We start from the raw sequence: 23,392 nt of genomic DNA, 5'->3' as shown, positions 1-23,392 counted from the left end.
AAAAGAAATATCATTTAAAGACATGACATTTTATTGCATTTAAAATATAAAGTCATGTAGTTTGACATTTTCAATTGCCTCTAAGTTTAAGAGAGTTTCTGAGTATATTTATTACTAGCTATTTAATGTTGAAATTATCCTGCTGTACCTTCTTACTCAAAGATAGGAAAATAATCTATCAAATATCTAAAAAAGTAAAGCAAAACAAAATTTTATTAGAAAACTCATAGGTATTTTATTAATAAATGTATGATATTTAACAGTCTTGGTAAAGAATATAAATATATATGTAAGTTCTCAGAATATGTTTTCTTATCATTGCTAATAATTACATTGTCTAAAGTATGTCCAATTTTTAAAACTAAATGCTTAAAGTTAAGATTAGCAGAAGAATGACTATGTTCAGGTAAATTTTTAGAGTGAGCCCAAAATTCAAATGAGTTTGTATAAAATTTGTTCTTCTAGTATGGATGCAACCTATAAAACACAAGTTCAGAGGAAATGCATTGGTTATGGCTTAATTGCTCTTCTAAATCAAGGAGAAGTATAATAATTGTTTTGAATTTTAAAAATTACAAAATTTTCATTTTACTTTGGAGTTAAAATTATATAATGCAAAGATATACACTTAATCACTAACATTATTACTGAAGATGTGGTATTTTTTAATACTTATGTATTCAGTGCATTCTTTAATATTCCATTAATATGGAAAGGAGAAAGAAACCTATTTTATGGTGGCATGGCATATGCCTAGCATTTGCTAACCCTAGTGTGGAAAACAAATAATCAAACAAACAAAACTTATAGGTTTATATCTTAGTTTTTCTTAATGTTGCTGTAGTAATCTACAGTGACCAAAACATTAAAAGAGAACGGGTTTATTTTAGCTCATATTAGAAGCCACAGACATCAATGGTAGGAAGTTGAATCAGCAGAGCATGAAGCAGCTAGTCACACTATGTCTGCAGATAGCAATGAAATCTTTGTGCAGCACAGTAGAGACTCTTTCTTTTATATAGTCTAGGGGATCAGGCCAGAAAAATTTGCATCTATACTTAGGGTGGGTCTTCCCACTTCTATTAATATAAAAATATAATCCACCATAGATGTACACATATATTAATAGATTTATACATACATAATAAATATATTTATATACATATATATGTGTATATTATTTATATTATATTATATTAAGAATTCTACCATGTGGTACTTTCAAGAAAATATTCTTTCATTAAGCATATATATATATATATATATATATATACATATATATATACGTATATATATGCTTTTAGTAATTTTATATATATATATATGTATATATATATATATATAAATAATATTCCTAAATCTATACTTTTAAGGATTCTCTATAAATTAAATTATATTCATAAAATGATATATATTAAACATACAAAACATCAATTATAAATAGTAGTCAATAGACAAATTATTATCAGTCTTCTAATACCGAGTTAATGCAGGCTATATTATTATATTAATAATATTAGTTTAATAAAAATTTTAAACTTGATAGAAATTGGTAACATTTATTCATTTATAGCTCAATTTTAAAGTATATAATTTTGTTATTCGTTAAAATATTTTTCTTATCTTTAATTTCAAAGAAACATACATACAAGTACTTTACAAATTTTCTAGGTACCTTGAATGGTTACCAAGAAAACGATGTTTCAGATACCTTTATGTTGTTTACTATGTCATATGACCTTTATAAATACCTGAAATATTATTTGTAGCATAATGACACAATCAGCATCCTTCTCTGAATTACTAAGAACTCGTTTATGCATAGGTGAAAGGCTGGGGTATTTCTTTCTAGATAATAACTGTCGCTGTTCCACATATCTTAGCATTTATTCTTGACAGACAGAAATAACTCTTGTCTGTGATAGGGTTCACTTAATTATACTATTTCTTAATCTTACCCATGTCTTTCTTTGTCATTTACTTTAATTTAGTTATATTACTAGTGAGATATAGTTAGTCACATGAAAAGGCTGATCATGGCACCCACTCAAGATGTGTTTTTCACCTTGCTTCAAATATTTCCCACATTAAACAAATATAAATTGCTAACAATAAGTTATTTATAAATTGGGTTAAGTTCCCATTAAATGAAATTCCCATAAATAGCAGAGAAATTTTCTTTTAACCATAGATATCTCAAGGGCAACCAGAGATCCTGAAATTCTGTATCCAAATTTTGTTTTGGGATTTTTGCAGTTTGTAGTACAGAGATGCATAGTGGATATCAGAATCCAAATGAAGGAATAGTGATGTACACATTTTCTTCCAACAGGATTGAACAGTAAGAATTAGTCAGGAACTGAACCGTAAACAACCTGAAAAGAAATAGCATTCTTACACCAACTTTTATAAGAATCTTGATACACAACTACACTTTAGGCTTCTTATCTGAACAAAACAATACAATCACCCACAAGAAAATATAAATAAAACCAAATAATATTAAACGATTTGTTTCTTCAACAGAATACCAAACTAAAGAATATTTGATGTGCTGAAAATAGAAAGTTTTACTTTCTAAATTAAAAACATTATATATTTTATGTCACTTACTTTTTATGTTTTTTTTTAGAATATTATGATAATACCTGTTACATTATTGAGTAAAGTAGTGAGGAATTAACTCTTAATATCTCCTGAAGTTTTATAATTGCAGTTACTTCTGAGAATGTCTTGCACTTTAGTTCTAACATGGCTTTTTATCACAAAAATGTCAAGCCATTGTCTCATGTGGAGTCCTTATAATTTAAAACCAAAACTGTCTTCCTCTTACAACTCTTTGGTTTTAAACACTATCTTTGATGGTTTACTGACTTCAGAAACCCATGTCCAAAATGTTCACATTAGCATTGATTTTAGTTCCTTTTATTATTGTAGCTTTTATATCCCCATTGCAATTATTGGTGACATCTTATGGACACTGTCAACAATGGGCTATTATGTACTAAGGAATGGATACCTGTATTTTAGTAGATGTTCAAAGTAACTGACTGTCACAAGAACTGTTGCCACATCGAAGTGAAATGCCAATTTTGTTGTGTGCCTGTACCACAAAGTTTCCAATCTCTTACTCAGGACACCATTTAAATCTACCTTTCTTTAACATTGCTTAGGTAAGGCTTTTCCATATTTTTTAAAAATGTGATTTTTTCAGAGAGATACATTTTATGGAAACATACTTGCTTTTTCCTTCCCATTTAGCAATCATCCTAGAATGTTTTCAAAATTGGTTTTTAGTAATTTCTGTTTTAATATGCCTCTTACACACATGAAAAGGATCATTAAAACTGATTGTGTATTCAGATTTGTCTAATGGTCGTCACAGATTTTATCAAAAGGCATGCTCAAACTACAGACTAAAATGGGTTTATACATCATGAGGCTAAGACTACAGGGAAATTATTTCCTTATCTCAGTAGTCACTTGCTAATCCAATTAGAAAACAACACATCCTTTCAACCTCAACTTAGAAAATGGCCATTGTTATAGGGTAGATATTTTGATTTTGTTTGTTGTGTTAGAACAAAGCCAATTGGGACTGAGTGAAATCACCTTTGATTAAAACTGTTACATAGGTATTTCAGGCAACAGAGATCTTGACTGAAATCATAGGACTATGAGCAGGAGGTCAGTTCTAATTCCTAGAGGTCATAATAAAAATGTTTTTCAACTCTCGGTTTTATAATTACAGGACATTAAAAAATACAAATTAGAAGAAAAATAAGTAATGCAAAGACAATATAAGATTACAGTGAATTTTTAAGTGATCTTCTGTAATCAAATAATTGTTGCCATTTAGTTTGAGAAAATTTTTACATCTTTTGCTAGTATTTACATGGCTAAAAATTATATTCCAAATAAACTTAAATTATTTTTCTCCCCTTTACCCCTTCTATTTGCTTGTAGTCCTTTGTGACAAACCCAAGGCCTTGCACGTGCAGGATAAATGATCAGCCACTGATGTACAGTCAGGTTCCCAAATTATTTTTTCTTACTGCTAAGACAAAAAAAAAATCAATGAATTAGAGGATAACTAATTGTCCAGTTTTCTAATGTTATATATATATACCATTTACCTTTGATGTCTATTCTTGATCTAATAACACAACTGAGACCAGAGACTCCTGCAACAGGATAACTCTCATATGCCCAGTCTACAAATATTATGACAAAAAGTTTCTGAGGTCTATGTGCAACCTGTAATGACTGGTGTCCATTAAGAAGATATATAATATCTAACTATCAAATCAAAGTTTTATACAATAAATATGTTATTTTTAATGTATTGAAGTTTCATGCTTATTAAGTTGTAATATTGAAAAATTTATTATTTGCAGTGTAGTATAGCCTTGGCAATTGCCACTATATATTCTTATCTGCTATCAGTTAATTTAGGCTAAGCTGTTAGCAAACCAAGAACAATAGAACACAAGGTTTGTTTCCCAACCCTTTTATCTCTCCTGTTCATTCTACTCCATTCTGTCCCATTCCATTCCAGTTCCTTTCATTCTATTCCATTCTGTTCTGTTAAGTTCTGTCCCACTCAGACCCACCTCTATTCCTGTTCTACTCTGTGTAATTCTATCCATTTCTCTCTTTAGACTTTGAGAAAGAAACCCTATTATAAGTTTATTAAGAAGTTCAATTAGCTAAGGAAAATGAAGCATATTTGCCACAAATCATATACTTATTCCTGGATGTTTCTTAGTTTCCAAGAAGCTCCATTTCCTCAGCTGAAGTTCTGAGAAAGGCTCTTCAGAAGCTGCCCCCTTACATGGCTTGGCTTGTCAGCTTTCAAAACAATGCCTCTGTTTTCCCACAGACCCTGGAAAAACTGTTTGGGAGGGAAGGTGGTTTCACAGTCACACTAACAAAGGTTCTTAATTTACTGGCCTTCAGGCATCAGTGTACTTTTATTCTATTGCATGTGAAGCAGATAAATCTCCACTGTCTACTCAAGACAGGCCAAAAGTATTGTATGCAACCCTCCTTTGGAACAATAGACTATGTGCAGGAGGACCATTAAAACACCAAGAGAAAATGCACTAGTGATTTGGTTTGGTTTTTCTGTATATTTTCAACAATGAAAATGTGTGCTCCTAAATGGCATTTTTCTTCAAAAATATAAAAATATATTCTAGGCATTTTTTATTGTACATATGACTTTAATTATGTCCTAAAGCTATTGTCTTACTGTCATTACATTATTTCATGAGTTTTTCTAAATACACATTCTCTTGTGTATGTAGCCTTTTGCTCCAATCCATGTGGAGGAAAGTTCTGAAAGAGAATAAAAGTATTCTGAACAGTATGCAAACAGGTTACACTGAGAATCACAGAGACAATGATGTATTCTCCTATTTTATTCAACTATGTCTTTATAGAGTAATATATACCAGGCCCTGTTACATGCCTCTGGCACAAAGAAAAGCAAAAGTGTTTTTCTCCTTTTAAAATTCCTATCTGTTGTTATAGAAGGGAAGGCTTTTCTAAAGAAACCAAATTTAGAAAGCTCACTGAAAATAGAGTAAAACAAAAATTACATTATGTTGTTTTTCTTAAAGTGTTAAATTCATTTCTTGATTTTCCTAAAAATTAAAAAAAAAGCTTTTATTATCACTTGAAGTTTTGAAACAATGCTTTAGCATTTTCTCATCCAAATTATCTGTATACTCTTATACAAAAGGATAATTTCTTGAAATAACTTTTAGGTTCATGTGAAAAGGATATCCATTGTTATTTTTTACTAGCCTTACAAATAAGAAGTGTTAAAATATATTTCCAGAATGTTTCAGCATGTAGAAAAAGACATTAGTAAAACCTGTTGCCTTACATGCCCGTCCTATGGACATACCTGCATTCTCTTCTTAAAAATTGTCAGTTTCGTTTGGTTACAAAATAGCAAGTCTTTGTGAAATTCATGGAGAAAATCAAATGCTATTTTATATTATTTTGATATCCTCATAATTTATGTATGTGGGAGTAGTTCCATCAATATTAAATGAAAACTAAAAGAAATAATTAGTGGTGATTTATGACTTTATTTTTTTCAAGTGATGTGAAATAATGCACTCTATCCAAATTATTAATGAGTAGGTGATACAGCGTCATCAGCCAGCACAACTTCATTCATTAGAGCATGCCACAGCACCTTAATTGCTATAATTTTTTACATTCCATTACATAATTACATCATTCAAATTAAATTGTTTTCAGATCAATCCTGTTGCTTATGTGTACTTAGAAATACAGAGATTAACCTCATACTCTTTGTGATTAAAAAGTCTCACTAATGTAGTAATTACATGTATTCATACTTTAAAACTAGAATGAATATATTTAACCCAATGTACTTTGAATACAGACTTTCACTTCTAATCTGCAGAAAGCATAATTTTACAGGTTTTCTAACTTTGACATTACAGGTTTTTGTTATCATTAGAAAAAATAATATATAGATCTAAATTAATTATTTTACGAAAATTATCTATTACTTTCTGTCCTGACTTCGTTCAACTCCAAGATGATAACATAAGGAGAATGAACTTACAACACAATTTCCTATTAGTTTAATACATTTAATATTTGAAGCAAAGGTGAAATGGTAGGTTTTCAATGTTACTGGCATGATAAATATTATAAACAGTTGGGCTACAACTGTCATCTAAGTTGGTTCAGAATATGCACCTGAATATTATTTTAACCTAATAAATTAGGTAAGTGTTTCCTGGCTTCCCTTAATATTATTGGTGTTCAGCTTGGGGGTGGTGGGAGGTTTGTTTCAATGTAAGCTTATCCAATTGCTAAACTGAGTTGTTATTTGAAAATAATAAAGAAAAGTAGAATTCTGTTTATAGGTGGATAGTTACATAAGAGTCCCACTCCAAGAAAAATGTTCATTATAAAGTGTTCATATAACTCTTTCAGTTTTAATTAGGGCTTCAAATCAACCATTTAATTGAAAAGGTTTGAAAGTTATGTTTCAAATCTAGTTGTAGAGAATTTAATAACAGTCATTTTGGTAGTTCTTATTTTGAATAGTGTAGAGAAAAGTAAAATAATTGATTTTCAAATATGTTTCAGCTTTCTTAGGAACTTTGAAGTATTCACAGTGCACATACATGCTATTAAGTTGATACAATATGCTACAGTGCAATACTAAGACACTTATGATTTGTTGATATGATACATACACAGTGTATATAACTAAGATTAAGACACTTTACTATTTGTTGATACAACATACTACATTTTAATACTAAGATATTTTGTTGATTTTGTATATACTTCATACAGAGTATACATATGTATATTAAGACACTTTGTCATTTGAAGATCCATTATGCTATATTGTAACATTAAGACACTTTATTGGTTTATACAACACAGCATATTTTCAAGACATTTCTGACTTTTTAGGTGAAAAAGCAGAAAGTTTACAAATGAAAAATCTCTCGAAGTGCTCACAAAAATAAAGCTTATCCTTACAATATTAGTAAAAGAAGAAATTATGGACCTTGCATGCCTATATCTACTGATTAATGTGTTCTGTAATCCTGATAACATCAGTTAAATCATTTCTAATACTTAAATAATGTATTTATATCAGACATTACTTCTCTTTTGAGTGCCATTTTTTATACAAAAATGTATAGTCTGTTTCATGCTACAGTATTAGACACCTCATGACCTGCTGTATCAGTCAGCCAGCCCTAAGGCTTTGATGCTGGACTTAAAGCTTTACATACCCTTAGTGTGGATATTACAAGCTACTCACTTACCTCTGCTCTGTAAGTCTACAAGGAACATATAATGAAAGATTGCTGATTTTATTTAAAATAACAGTTTTAATGTTTAGAGTGTTATTCAAAAATATTTAACTGGGTAAGAAGTAATTTGTAAGATAAAGTTAAATGTTTATTACACAGCATTGAAATCTCAACTTTGTCTTTAGTAATTCTCAATTTAAAGCCACTCTTATTTGAATGTAATTGTGCAGTTAAATTATTGATGGCCATCTAATGGACTAGCATAAAAATCATTGTATAATTTCAAAAGTAGATTCTAGTTTTCAGAATAAAATTAATTTTTCTTTTATGTTGAAATCTATCTATATAAAAACTCAATAGCGACAATATTATTACATTCCTAAATTTTTGCATAATATGTAGATGATTGTAATAAATATTTTTAAGCCACAAAATAAAAGAAACAATTAGAGACAAAATTAAATAAACAACATATTGCTGTACAGGATTATCAATTTTAAATATATTAACATTGATCAGTATATTATACTCTATTGTTAAAGTTAATTTTCTACAAATGTTATTTTTAACAAAGCCCTATGTTTCAAAGATGTTCATTATTTTATCATGTTTAGTTCCTTTTCCATAAATTAAATTACTTTCATCAATACATTCAAATCTGTGAATATTATCATTCTTATCATTTCATTAATCTCTCTTTATCCATTTATTGATTCCAAATAACTTACTGGCATTAAGGGTACCAGTTAATATCCATGTTAAATATGGAAAATGTATTCAATTCTTATTTTTAAATTTCATACTTATTCAGGAATAGTATACATATATATATATTAATATACAGATAACATATTAATTGCCTGTGTCTGTGAATGAGTTTTTGTTTTATAGACAAAGCAAATTTTCATGGTTTAAATATCCCAACTGCAGTCACTATCACCATAGCCAAAGGTGTCTCTGCACACAGCATTTGGAAAGCTACATGGAATTGTGTTTGTAAGTCAGGGTGAGGGGACTTCTGCATGCTACTCCTTTACATCTCCTGGAGAATGGAAAAAATAAGATATAAAAGTGAATTGCAGCAGACCATGTAGAAAGTGCTAATGTGCAGAACATAGAAGATTTTTAGAAAAGAGTGGGGAAGGCTAGAGCCTAGAAAGCGTGGCAGAGAAATTGTGTTTTAACAAGTTACATGAAGCATTTCTAACCATAAATTCTGATTAGCCTTTATCAGCATGAGTATAAATTGGTATCTTTGAAAGTATGAAATTGTTTTTAAAAAGTGTTAAGGTGTTATTTAAAGACAACTGCATATGAAAATATCTGTGAAGGGAAGAAAATGTGCCATAAATAATTCAGTTTTGGGTGATTTCATTGTTTACAAATTGTTGTGCTTTATTTACTAATGTAGAAGTGATTCTTTACTGGACAATTTTACATCATGACATACTCTCCATAGTAATAATTTTTATAATTTATTGTGAGAGAAATATATTGTTCTAAAGTATTCAGTAACGTTTTCATAGGAACTGAGAGTTGTCCTCTGCAGGCTTAGTAATTGGTTCAGAGCCTGGTTTGGTTAAAAAACTAAATTCATGTGCAGTTAAAAGAAACTTGACAAAATATTTATTTAAATAAGTGTGGGATGTGTGTGTGTGTGTGTGTGTGTGTGTGTGTGTGTGTGTGTTTGATTGCTGTAAATAAGGAAAGATCAAAACAGCTCATTTTTAGGCTGCTGGGATGTGTTGCTGGCAGCATTGTCCTCACAGCAACGGTTTCATCACACTGGGCATCAGCAATATCCTATACCTAAAAAGAAAACAGAAAACAAAAGCTTTGCCCACAGAAGACAGAAAATGGTATTAGAAATGGAGTAACAGAGGCTTGTGAGCTGCATGTGGATGCTGGATTCAAACCGGAGTCCTCAGCAAGAGCTCTTAAACACTGGGCTTTCTCTCCAGCTCGAGCTCCTGTTTTTTCCTTAGGAAGAAACACTTCTTTACTCATGCCTTAATATTTGAAATTATTGACAATTGAGAATTATCTGTAACATATTGTGATCTCAAGAGTTTTATAGAACAGAAAATTGATAATACCATGGGATATGTTTTTGGCAGTGACTGCCACCTGGGCTTACAGAAGAACAAAGTAGTATCCCATAGAATTGCCCAATCTGGCCTTGAATTAACCTATGGCAATGCTCTCCTCAAACATTTCCCTGGCCTTCCAAGTGCTAGGATTATAGGAATAAGTAAAGGTTTATATTAACATGTAAGAATTTATCAACTTACTTTCAGGTGTCACTGTAACGTCTTATGTGGTATTAAAAAATATTCAGTCTTGGTGAAAGTAATTCTTTAATATGGAATATTCTGAGACAGCAGTATTTTCCTCAACTTTTTTTAAGCCATAAAGAAAAGATTGCTAAGAATTTTATGCCCCACTCCTAGAGGGATAATGTATTATGATACATACCAGGACACATTTTACAAAACAGCAACTGTTAAATAAATCTGCCTTTAGGAAGAGGGGAAGAAGTCTACGGCCAATTATGGTCAGTCTAGATATTGACTTCTCTGAGAGTCACTACTGACAACATAACAGTAAGTATCATGCAATAAATAAACCAGTTAATTTAATTAAACTTTTCCTAACATTTTGTCCTGGAATTTTTCCATTAATGATTGCAAATATAAGAACTAGATTTAGTCGGGCAGTGGTGGTACACGCCTTTAATCCCAGCATTTCGGAGGCAGAGGCAGGCAGATTTCTGAGTTCGAGGCCAGCCTGGTTTACAGAGTGAGTTCCAGGAAAGCCAGGGCTAACAGAGAAACCCTGTCACCACAAAACAAAACAAAACAAAACAAAACAAAACAAAACAAAACAAAACAAAACAAACAAACAAACAAAAAACTAGATTTACCCACTCTGAAGGCAATGAGACTGCTAAGCACAATTCTAAAAAATTCAGGAAAATGAATATCAGCAAATAGATAAAATGGTAAGGAGCATAAATCAGTTAAATAATGTTCAACTAAATCTTGGAAATATACATACATTTTAATAATAAAAAAGCTAAACTTTTGTAAAATCTAAAAGTAGAAAAAAAAAAAAAAACTACTGATCTTCCAGGAATGGTTTATACATAAGATTTAAATTCAGTGTAGCATCTAGGAAAACATGGCATTTATTACTTCAAAACATGATATTCTCAAGGTTCCAGATTCTTGACCAATTAATAATGTTAAGTATCTAAATGATGGAAACTAGTGTTGTACAAATGGAAGTGCTAAGAAGTATAGCAACCTGCCACATTATGTGATCTCAGACCTAAAGCCAGGCTAAGGGCAGCATGCAGCACTAGACAAGAGTTGCCCATTAGGAGACTTCAGGTCTGCTATGAAAAGCAAAATTACAGCCTAGGGTCTTGAACATGTAGCCTTGAACCTCTCACATACATGGCTGATGTGTGGTCCCTCATTTTAGATGATTATGTAGATGTAATGTGATAGTCAAGACCATTTGAATTTGTTTGTTTTCATCGGCAGTCTCCCTTTTTATCTTTTGATCAATATGAAGTACAATTTCTGAGTTCTTCTGTTCTTATTATTCTGCTGCCCAAATTGACCATTTCTCTCAGTAGCTAATTATTTGGACAAAAGCTGCTGCTTGGTATAGATTTGTTTAGGAACTTGATAATATCACATTTAAATGCTATATTAAATAAGCTTTTCTGTATGATCTTGTTATGTGAACTATTTCTGACTTTTGATTATAAAATTTGCTAATTATTATCTTTTCAAAGCCTTGTAGTTGTGACAAAACTCTTATCTACATTGAGTAAAATGAACTGTTCCACTCATTTACCCTTTGATTGATAAAATTATAATTAATATGAATATCATTGTTACCTAAAAGTAGTAAATTACTTGAAAATTTTCAGGAATTATAAGTCAATTTTACCACATAAGAGGTCAGCAGAGGTCAAAGAAGAATATAAATAATAAGATTAAGGAGAACTAGTAAGTAATTTAATGAATAATATATATTAGCTTGTTAAATTCACTATAATTCAAAGAGTGAATGTTTTCACAACGTCAGTGTGTACATACACAGGAAAGTACTTCTCCAATAATATAAGATAGGAAACATTGGATGCAAACATAAAGAAGCAGAGAAACCCAAATAAAGAAGAATGCCAAACACACATATAACATCCTTTGTAACTGTTTTTAAAATAATGGTTTCATTTTAGACACATTAAACGGAGGAAAAGGTTTGGAAAAGGAAACAGCAGAATGATTGCTGCATGTATATCACCAAGGCAGACCAGTCCTAACAGAGATCTTGCTGTAGTAATTCACATAAAGCAGTGATAAAGGTTCAAAAGTAAAAACAAAAAAGCCTAGTAAACATTTTGTTAAGTAATTAATTTACTTCCACAATGGAAAGAAAATTTATTAAAATCCAGGTTCATGGCAGCCTGTATCAGTACAAGAAGAATTTTGATGGTAAATTTTCCTTCTTCAATAGAAAATCAATTGGAAACTCAGCTGAAGTACCATAAATTATGCAACAATTCCTTCCAAATATAATTGTTAATGTTCCATGAGATTTGCATGTGGAACATTTTTGTATGTTAAAGGCAGAAAACAGGGTGATTCTTTTGTGTGAGAGCTTTTGTAATTTAGGAGACAAATCTGCTAGAACATGTTGAAGCAGTTGAGCTGTTTATGAAACAGATAGTCAAACTAGTTATAAAAAATATTTTGAGAAATTAAAGAACTGATAGTAGAGAAATGAACAGCCACAGATAGCCTTCCTGGACTGATTTCATAAGCATTGTTCCTGTTTCATTGCCTGGAATAAGTAAAGCCTTTTAACATGAAAGGGGAAAATAAGAAAAACACTCTTGTTGAAAGATATAAAGTGTTTCTATTGCCTTCTTGAAATACCAATAGTGAGTAATGTGCTTCCATGTGTATATGTGCACTCATGCACAGAAAATGACTGTGTGTGCATTTCATGTGATCATACACTATAAACATTCAACAGAAGTTGTTGATGTCAATGCCCATGAATTTTCATTAACCAGAACTAAAAAAAAAAATATTAATTTCAAGAAATAACAATACAATATTCATAATCACTAAACTTAACATAAAGAAACACTGATAAAAATCATACTGATTATAATTGGATATTTTTACAATTTTAAATCACATAAACACAGAAATAATACAATGTTTAAAATACTTCATTTAATAATTATTTCTCTTTGTACATATTAAACATATTAAAGTTTTTTAATGTGTTGATTTTTGTAATCTGATCCTTTAAAATCACTTTAATATTGTCTTTATTACTTTTAGAGATTAAGTGATGTATTTGATATATAATAAAAGCAGTTTATTTTTCTATATTAAAAAACACAAGAGTGTCTGATATGTAAATATACATAGTCTAATATATAAATATGCTGCATAGGCTACTTTGCACCCACTTTCTACTCAAAATACTTACTTGCAAATCTGTATGTAATTAATTGTAATTTTTAACCAACAGTCAATATAATTCACATGTTAGAGAGTGGCAAAACAAATACTAAAATATTTGCATAAAAACAGCATGTTTGTTGTGTTAATTAAAATAACTAGAATTATTGTCTACTTAGTAAATATATGGACGTTTATAAAATACTAAATTTAAAGCAGGATATTCTTACATTCTATAGCTTGTTCCAACATCAGTGAAACAATTTCAGACATTTGCTTTATTACTGTTGAGGAAATATCTCAGTATGGTATAACTTTTAGGTATCTCTAAGTATATAGTGTGTATTTATGAGTAAACCACACAAATTTAATTATATTCCATAATTGAACATATGCATATAATCATGCACTATCAATTGCATACCTTACTTTTCAATATTGTACATACAAATATTACTGATTAGGCCTGCCTTTAGTAGATATAATTATTTTTATATTTAAAATATATTAAATGAAGTAAGGATGCTGTGGACATATTTGACCAATTGAATTCTAGCACAAACATAAATATCCGACTAATAATTCCTAAAGAGTCTTAAAATACTTTTATCAAATATATATATAAATATATAATATACATTATATAAAAATATATAAAATAGTCTTAAAGTCATTTAGAACAGTTCTGATTCAGAAATGTTATATAAACATAATTTCATAAATATTTTAGTAAATATTTCAAGGAATATAAGTTATAACTTAGTATATGGTAATACTATCTCCACTGAATGAAAGAAAAACTGACTCATAAAATAATGAAAATTTCTACAACATTAAACAAAAAATTAAGACAATTCTATTAGCATATTAATTAAGTGGTTTATTCTTAGTGTATCTGCTACAGTTTCAGAATATCCTAGTATAGTAGCTGTTTAATCAAAGTTTAAACTAAGTATCAATTAACATATGGGTCATATTATAAATTATATATATTATCATTTAGATTATGTATTTTAAACATTTGAATGTTTAAATATTTTAATTTAAATAAATGTTATTTAGTATTGAGACTTTTTCTCCTGAGTCTATTCCAGTAGAAACCGTCTCTTATTCTCATGAATCTGATGTTAATCAGTTTCAATAATTGTCTCATTTAACCTACTTACAAAGCATTCTTTGTTCAACATATATGCCACATTAGGAGAGTGAAGAACAGTTGAGAGAACCTTGCTTCAAACAATATTTTTAGAGAAGGTGACAGAAAGGGAGAGAAAAAGAGAGACAGAAACAGACAGAGACAGAAATGGAAACAGAGACAGAGCTGCAGCACCGAAGATAAGCCTTTGTGATTCATTCTCTCAGGACAAGTGTTGAATTACACATTTTCTCTAGGCATTCCGTTGAATTTTATAGGCACTTGGAGGCACTCTGGACCAGAAAATGCCAAGCAGAGGTAACCTTCTGCTAGGTGATCAGAAAAAGAGCAGAATATTTTTATTTTATTTTATTTTTTTAGAACAGAAAAAAATACAAGACCCCATTTAAACAGCATTTTCATCTGCCAGCAATTAGCATTCCTGAGTGGGACAAGGATTCCCAGTCAGTCCTACATGCCTGTGAGCTCTCCTCATTCACACTAACTGCTTTCCTTCATGCTCAGGGATTATGTTATCAACAGTGATTACCAACAGTGGGAAAGCTGTGCCTGAAAGAACAGAATAATGGCTCAGACTCTTTTCTGTCTGTGCACAGTGGAAAGCTGTGCTTTCATTCATAGCCAAGATTCTGCTAATGGGTGGGTATTATTGTTCACACTCTGCAGTCTCATGAAGAGATTTGCTTCTTAGTTCTTCTGAACCATGGCAGCTAATTTCAGGAATTTTTATTTTTCTTGTGATATTAGAAAATATTCTGTGGCTCTCTAGTTATGTAATGCATTTTACAGTGAGTCAAGTAATAAACACTTGCCTAAAGATAATGTTTTTCTCTTCTATAATGAGAATACATGTTATGGGAAAAATTCTGACAGATTTCACTAGTTATTCAAGGAAGAAAATTTAATTGTTAAGCACCCCTTCTACCTTTATTTTACTTCTGCATATTTGTAGTCCTGGCATTTTAGTTATTGTTTAGAGAAGAAATTAACTAGATACAATAAAAAATATACAATGCACAACATATTTATTATCTCTGAATTTCAGCCAATAAGTTTTTCTCCATCAATATCTGAATAAAATATCAAATAGATAGGTAGGCATGTAAATGGGGTTTAAGACAAATACTGCTAATCAAAATTCTGAATATCAACTACCAATTAATATCAATTTTTCACTTGCTTAGAAAACTAAAAATGAGAACAGAAAATTTTATTACTTGATAAAATCCATATTCTCATATTATAATTTAGAAGCCCCATATTCCCATATTATAATTTAGAATCTTCATGTATTCTTTAGTGAGAAACATTGTAATTATTCATTAGGAATGCAGCTCCAATCTGAGCCTTCCATATGGAGCTGTGCAACATTTTCCAAGTAAGATGAAGAAAGTATTATAAGATTTTATTTCAGTATATACAGATGAATGAAATGCTATTATTTATTAAGTATTTACTCATTTCTAGAATTACTCCAAGGTTCTGAGAGATAAAAAATTATAACGGCATACATACTTCATTTCTTTAAAGGGTTTATTATCTCAATATGTATATTAGTCATTAACAGGGAGAATGATATTAAACATACCATAATGATGAGAGCATTTCAAATAGTGAAGGCTAAAATAAGTATGACATTTATTTTCAGACAAAAGTCTAATCATTTAATAGATATCATTTGTAAATTATAAAATGGATGTTAATTTGTTGCCTGTAATATAGAGACATTTTAGTTGAGAGGAAGAAAAATCAGCAAAAGTATGGAGTGTTAATATGAATGCCAAATAATAGGTAAACATAAAAATAATTTCTGTGTTATTTATTGGCTTGTTTGGAGAATTTATAGAACTAATACTTACAACCATGACAGGTTCTACAGGTACAGTTTTGTACCTCCATACAAAACGATGTATGTAAGAGACTCAGAAGGAATTTGGGAAAGAGGTATTCAAGGTCCAAAATAATATTATAAGAATAAATGGATTATTAAATAGATATGAAAATAAGCTATGAATTACTCTGTAAAAAACAAATGTAAGAATGTTTGATGATTAACCAGATACAAGATGATAACAAAAGAAGACAAGTGACTGATAATTTTCACTTTAATTCTTGGACAATGTTTTGAATAATTGGAGAAAAGTTTTCATACATAGAGAAGAACAGCTTATTTTAGGGATAATGATATATAATAATATGGAAAGTGTGGGTGTGACACCTCGAAGATCATTAAAGTCGATATATCTCACAATAAAGCTGAAATTTAAAATAATTATATTACAGGTTATTTTTAGCATTATATTCTAGTTAAATCAGGGCAATAAACATATACATTGAAAAAGACTAGAAAGGTCAGCTATGCAATGCTAGGAATTATGATTCATGAAGACTTGAAAGTTCCTACAGTGTGGCAGCTGAGTTCTGAGTGTTAGGTAAGTTACCTTATTTTATCAGGAATATTTTACAAAAGCATAAATTAGCTCTTTCAAGTGGGATCATGAGCATATAAATGTATACATGCTTTGAAGTCCACTTTATCTAAAAAAAATTTTATTGACCTGTTTTTACTTTATGGACAATGATCTACTTTATAAATTGGTGTGTTATTATGTATCATAGATTACATAATGTTTCTTATTCTTTTATCCTTGTCATTCTTTCTTTATTTAACTTCATCAACTTCGACCTCATCATTATTGTTTTACATTATGAAGCCTTCTGCATTTTAGTATAGAAGACACAGTACAGTCTTAACCAATATCCTGCTCATTAATAATTTCGAAAGCACCTGCTGTCAATTGTAGCTGGGAAATGATTTTTCTCAGATACATTTTTTTTCAGTGCTAACCATTGAACTGAAGGCCTTCCCCAAGCTGTGCAAGTACCCTACTAGTACTGAGCTATAACCTAGCAAGGAAAATAGTTCTTAAGTTGCCTTGGATATGGACAAGTTAAAAATTCTACATATGCTCCCGCATCTCATAGTCAACTGCATAAACAATGAATATAAGTTAAAGTGATGGTACAGTTGAAAATATTTGAAATATATTTCATATAATAATAACATTAGATATATAATATCAACTGATCTTAGATAAAAGCATCCTTATTTCTGAAAATCTAAATTATTTAAGAACAAACATATTAAGGGGAAAATGTTTGAATGGGTGGGAGGGAAGACAAGAGTGAAGGAGTGCAAGGAAAGGAAGGAGGGAAGCTGTGATCAGAATGAAAAGTCAGTAAATAAGTTAGTGAATAAAAAAAAGAACATATAAATTATGTATACAATTAACTAACAGTTGAATAAAATAAAATACAAATGTTATGACTAATATGTGTTCCGAATTAAGAAAATTAATAAAAAAGAAAATATGAAAGAATAAAACACACATATAAAATAATACTTGCCACATATAAGCAGATTGTATCCATGAATTAATTTGTCAGTGTAGCAGTTTGTTGAAAAAAAAATTATTATTATTTTGTTCAAGGTGGATCAAAAACTATTCGAGAACCTTGTCTCTTTCTTCACCTCAGCAGTACAGTAATAAAAGTTAACTGTACACACAGAAGCTGAGGGAATCATGACTTTGAATGTGGAATGTGTACCACCAATATAGCAAAGTGTTTTTGATATAATGTTTTATCCAAAATTGCTTGACATTACACACATACTAAATAAGTAATAAAGATTAAATATTTTAAATCTATGAATAATTATTTAATTTTAAAATTTGAGCATGTATATTAACAGGCTATTCATGGTAGTAAATGAAAAAAAAAATTTTAGAATATTTTTAAGAGAAATTGCATGTTACCAATTCACTTACTGATTTAAGCATAGCCGTTTTGAAAATGCTTGTGAAGTATCTTGGGTTCTGATAATATCTTACATGTCATTGCAAAATTTTTAAATATTCTGTTTTCTTTTATGTGTATGAGTGTTTTACTTCATGTGTATATGGGCACCACGTACTTGCCTGGTGTCCAAGAAGGTCAGAAGAGGCCGATCCCTGGAACAGTAATTACAGACCGTGGTGAGCTGGCATGTGGGTGCTGGGAACTGAACTTTGGTTTTCTGGTGAACAGCAGGTAACCTTAACCACTGGGCCATCTCTCCAGCCACTGTTATTACAAATTTTCATGTGGAGGAATTGGTTCTAAAACATGTAGTATGCAAATGTACTAAATGGTGTCTTCTGTTTTGAGTAAAAATGAAAAGTTCCTCAGTTTGAGGATTAATAAAAAACTAGAAAAACTATTCCTCCATCATATAAACTTAATTTGATCATAAGCATTTGCTTTTGTATTTCTTTGGGGAACGATAAAGATTGCCAAGCAAGCTGATATGGACTCCCACTGAGGTAAGCCTGGTTCACTGAGAACTGTCACAGACCTGACTACAACTTTCTGTGCATACTTGGGAACCAGAATTTATTCACACTCCTCCTTTACCCTAATGATAATAGCATTCATAGATTTTGTGTAACAATTCAAGATGAGCTAACACAGCTCTGTGGTTTATAATTGGCATGATGACACAAAATAAAATGGTAATCGTTTCTCATTTTCTGGAGCTCATTATTCAAATTTATCTGATCTGGAGTCATTTTAAGTGGTCATGCCTACTGTTAATACTACAATTTTAGTGAAAGGCATGTTTCCCTTTCAGTAGCTGGAAAAGATCTCATTTTACACCTGCTCCTTCCAGGACGATTATTAAAATGACATAGTTTGAGCAGGATATGTAGTAAATCAGTAGTCAAAGATATGGTTAGATTTTTCTATAACTCGGGAAGACATTATTCTTCTTTCCTGAATTTCAGTCTGCATTTCTGCTCACTGTAACAAGTGATAGTTTGCCCGAACTAATGTGGTTAATAATATTTTGCTTCCTTATGAATAAAGTTGTTCTTGTGCCACTCAGTGTACTCAGGTGTCTTGTAGAGACATAGTACTTTATTTAGGACAGCTATGAATTTTTCCACTCTTCCTTGCCTGGTAAGGAAATGCTAAGAGATAAGCCCACCATAGGTCCATGGTGGTGTTGTTGGCACAAACATGGCTGAGCCATCTGTGTTGGAAAAGGACATGGCTTAACTAAGTATCAGTGACCTTTAAAAAGTAAATAAACAATAAACAAAAGTGCAGCTGAAGACACAGCATCAGGTCACAATAAGCGTCTGCCATAGTGAATTCAGAAGACAAAAGCATCATCAAGAAAATATCATCAACAGCCATCTGATTATTTTAAAATATTATAGCATGGATACCCTTTTTCTGAGTCACTGCTTTGCCAAGTCCATTAAAAATATAGTTAAAATGAGTATGGACATTTACTATAGTTTTTTTTTCCCTAAAATATCTCTTTATTACTGTGTATATATAACAGCAATGAACAATACAATGTTTTATTAATCTTATTTTCTTTCAAGAAACTCTTAAGATTTCATTTAATGAATAATTATCACCATCCAAACTAATATTTGTTTTACAAGCTATTGAAATGTCTTAGAAAATGTAAATACTAGTTTTTTTTTACTTGAAATCTTAGTTAAAAAGTTGTACAAGATCACGTGTTCTCAAATTCTCAGTTTAATTGTATCATCATAAAAGGAAAATTATAATAACAGTAAATCGGCATAATACGGCTGAATAAAAATCTCAGAATAGCACAGTGACCATGATTAAATTTTCAAGATTTGTCTTGGGGTTCGTCTTATCCATTGAAGGCTCATATTTATTGATTGGTAAAAATAATAGAGAAATAACAACTAGTAATTGATGAAAATTATAAAATAGGGAGATCATTTCAGATTAAAGATGAATAGGAGGAATGTATTTAAATCTGTGGAGTTATAATACTTAGGTTGAGATAATATTTACCATTATAATTTTCTACTCTCCATTATCTGTAATAAAATTTCCCTTTTAATGTGATAAAGTTCTCAAGTTAATGCTGAAATCAAATTTTAAGAAAATGATAAAAATAATTCCCTGATTGGCTCAGTACAAAGTGGAAATTGGTTTATTTTAAAAGGAAGAAATGACATGATGCATGACTTAGTGAAAGGATCATTTTGCACAATAAATGTACAACATGAGAAACAAGAGGAATCACCAGCATAGAAGCCCATGATGGGAGAATAAGATCAAAGTGTAATGAAATCTGGTGAAATCCACCCTAGAAGCAGTTCACAAAACACATATATGCTTCTAGTGTAGCTTGCTTGTAGCTTGTATTTAAGGAGGATAGAGATCCAAGGAAGATGAAAATATACTTTATTTATTTTTATAATGGCTAGTTCAATTTATTTTTGTACCTCAGGAACTTTTTCTAGTACATCACAACACAGGAAATGCTTGCTATGTGAAAGCTAGAAAAACAAATAATATTGAAATAATCAGTCATAGTTGTAATGGCAAAAAAGAAAACGGCAACAACAACAACAACAACCATCCTAAGGCTCTCACAAAGACACATGCACTTACTTTTATGTAATATTTTTATTAGATATTTTCTTCATTTACATTTCAAATGCTATACCCAAAGTCTCCTATACCCTCCCCCTGCCCTGCTCCCCAACCCACCCACTCCGGGAGGAAAATGCATTTGAATTAACAAATTTACCTGTATATAAATCTTACTATTATTGTATTCTGGCTGTAAAGATTTAAAATTTAGTTTCTGTAATTTATTCAGTGGCTGAACTTCTGGTAATCATTTCCCCCCTTTTTTTCTTTTTCTTTTTTTTTTTAAAGCTTTTTTTTTCTTCCTATCCCATTCCCTCTGCCCCCTGCTTCTATGAGGGTGCCACACCACTCACTCCTGCCTTATCACCCTAGCATTCCCCTACACTGGGGCATTAAGTATCCAAAGGACCAAGGGCCTCCTCCCCCATTGATGCCAGATAAGGCAATCGACAGCTACATGTGCAGCTGGAGCCTTGAGTCCCTCCATGTGTACTCTTTGGTTGGTGGTTTAGTCCCATGGAACTCTGGGCGGGGCAGGAGGCAGGAGTCCGGTTGGTTAATTGATATTATTGTTCTACCTGTTGGGTTGCAAACCCCTTCAGCTCCTTCAGTCCTTCCCCTGACTCCTCCATTGGAGTCCACAGGCTCTGTCAAATGGTTGGCTGCAAGCATCCAAATCTGTATTGGTCAGGATCTGGCAGAGCCTCTCAAGAGACAGATATACTAGGCGCCTTCCAGTTAGCAAACACATTGGCATCACCAATAGTGACTGGGTTTGGTGTCTACAAATGGGATGGATCCCTAAGTGGGGCACAGTCTCTAGGTGGACTTTTCTTTAGTCTCTTCTCCACTCTTTGTCAATGCATTTCCTTTAGACAGGAGCAATTTTGGGTTAATATTTTTGAGATGGGTGGTTGGTCCCTTTCCTCAATTGGGGCCATGCCAAACCTCTGCATATGGTCTCTACAGGTACTCTCTCCCATTTGTTGGATAATTTAGCTAATATCATCCCCATTGAGTCCTGGGAACCTCTTGCTTTCATGGCATCTGGGATTTTCTGGTGGCAACCCCCAGTTCCTAATTTCCATCAGCTATATACCTCCATTCAATTTTCTAACCCTCTGTGCTTCTCCTGTCTCCTCCAACACCTGATCCTGCCCCCTCTTTTCCCTTTTTCTACTCTCTCCCTTCCAGGTCCCTCCCTCCCTCTACCTCTCAAGATTATTTTGTTCTCCCTTCTAAGTGGAAATGAAGCATCCACACTTTTCTCTTCATTCTTCTTGAGCTTCATATGGTCTGAGTTGCATTGTGGGTATTCTGAGCTTTTTTCCCTAATATCAACATATCAGTAAGTATGTAACATATGTATTATTTAGTGACTGGATTACCTTACTAAGGATGATATTTTCTAGTTCCATCCATTTGCCTAAGAATTTAATGAAGTCATGGCTTTTAATAGCTAAGTAGTACTCCATTGTATAAATGTATTACATTTACACATCCATTCTTCTGTTGAGGAATATCTGGGTTGTTACTACCTTCTGGCTATTATAAATATGGCTGCTATGAATATAGTGGAGCACGTGTCCTTTTTATGTGTTGGAGCATCTTTTGGGTATATTTATTCCCAGGAGTAGTATAGCTGGGTCCCCAAATAGTATTATGTTCAGTTTTCTGAAGTCAAGTTTTTTGAGGTCAAGTCTAAGTAGATCAAGAACCCCCACATAAAATCAGATACCTTATAGGTAGAACAACAATATGAACTAACCAGTACCCCCCACCCCCCAGAGCTCATGTCTCTTGCTGCATATGTATCAGAAGATGGCCTAGTCGGCCATCAGCGGAAAGAGAGGCCCATTGGTCGTGCAAACTTTATCTGCCTCAGTACAGGGGAATGCCAGGGTCAAGAAGTGGGAGTGAGCGAGTGGGGGAGGGGGTGGGGGACTTTTGGGATAGCATTGGAAATGTAAATGAAATAAATACCTAATAATAAAAAAATTAAAAAATTAAAAAAAAAATCAGACACACTGAATCTATTAGAAGAGAAAGTGGGGAAAACCCCCGAATACATTGGCACAGAGGAAATTTTCCGAACAGAACACCAATGGCTCAGGCTCTAAGATCAACTATAGACAGGTGGGATCTCATGACATTGAAAAAGCTTCTGTAATGCAAAGGGCATTGCCAGTAGGACAAAATGGCAGCCAACAGACTGATTTCCAGAGTGGTTGCACCAGCTTGCAATCCCACCAGCAATGGAGGAGTGTTCCTCTTTCTTCACATCCTTGCCAGCATCTGCTGTCAACTGAGTTTTTTTATCTTAACCATTCTGACTGGTGTGAGGTGAAATTTGTGGGTTGCTTTGATTCATATTTCTCTGATGAGTAAAGATGTTGAACAGTCCTTTAGGTGCTTCTAAGCCATTTGGTATTCCTCAG

The 23,392-nt window shown here is 31.6% G+C and overlaps 1 protein-coding gene across 15 annotated transcripts in view; it reads left to right on the top strand.

The window, feature by feature from the left end:
* Grik2 (glutamate receptor, ionotropic, kainate 2 (beta 2)) overlaps nucleotides 1-23,392 on the top strand; it is a 696,482-nt gene that overhangs the window by 518,727 nt on the left and 154,363 nt on the right. For 9 of the 15 annotated variants that reach the window (XR_001779464.2, XR_001779465.2, XM_011243120.3 and 6 more), the window contains one exon: nucleotides 8,721-8,825. The exons of 5 other annotated variants lie outside the window; for them this stretch is intronic. Coding sequence is in view for 8 of the 10 variants with exons in the window: in XM_011243120.3 (XP_011241422.1) it covers nucleotides 8,721-8,825 (105 nt within the window). In the remaining 2 variants the exon portion in view is untranslated. Of the gene's footprint in view, nucleotides 1-8,720; nucleotides 8,826-18,810; nucleotides 18,845-23,392 lie in introns of all 15 variants that reach the window. One more of the 15 variants, XM_011243127.3, reaches the window with a different exon arrangement.

The sequence above is a fragment of the Mus musculus genome, chromosome 10, assembly GCF_000001635.26.
Source record: "Mus musculus strain C57BL/6J chromosome 10, GRCm38.p6 C57BL/6J".
In the NCBI taxonomy this organism is placed as follows: Eukaryota; Metazoa; Chordata; class Mammalia; order Rodentia; family Muridae; genus Mus; species Mus musculus.
This window is presented reverse-complemented; position numbering and strand designations above follow the sequence as displayed.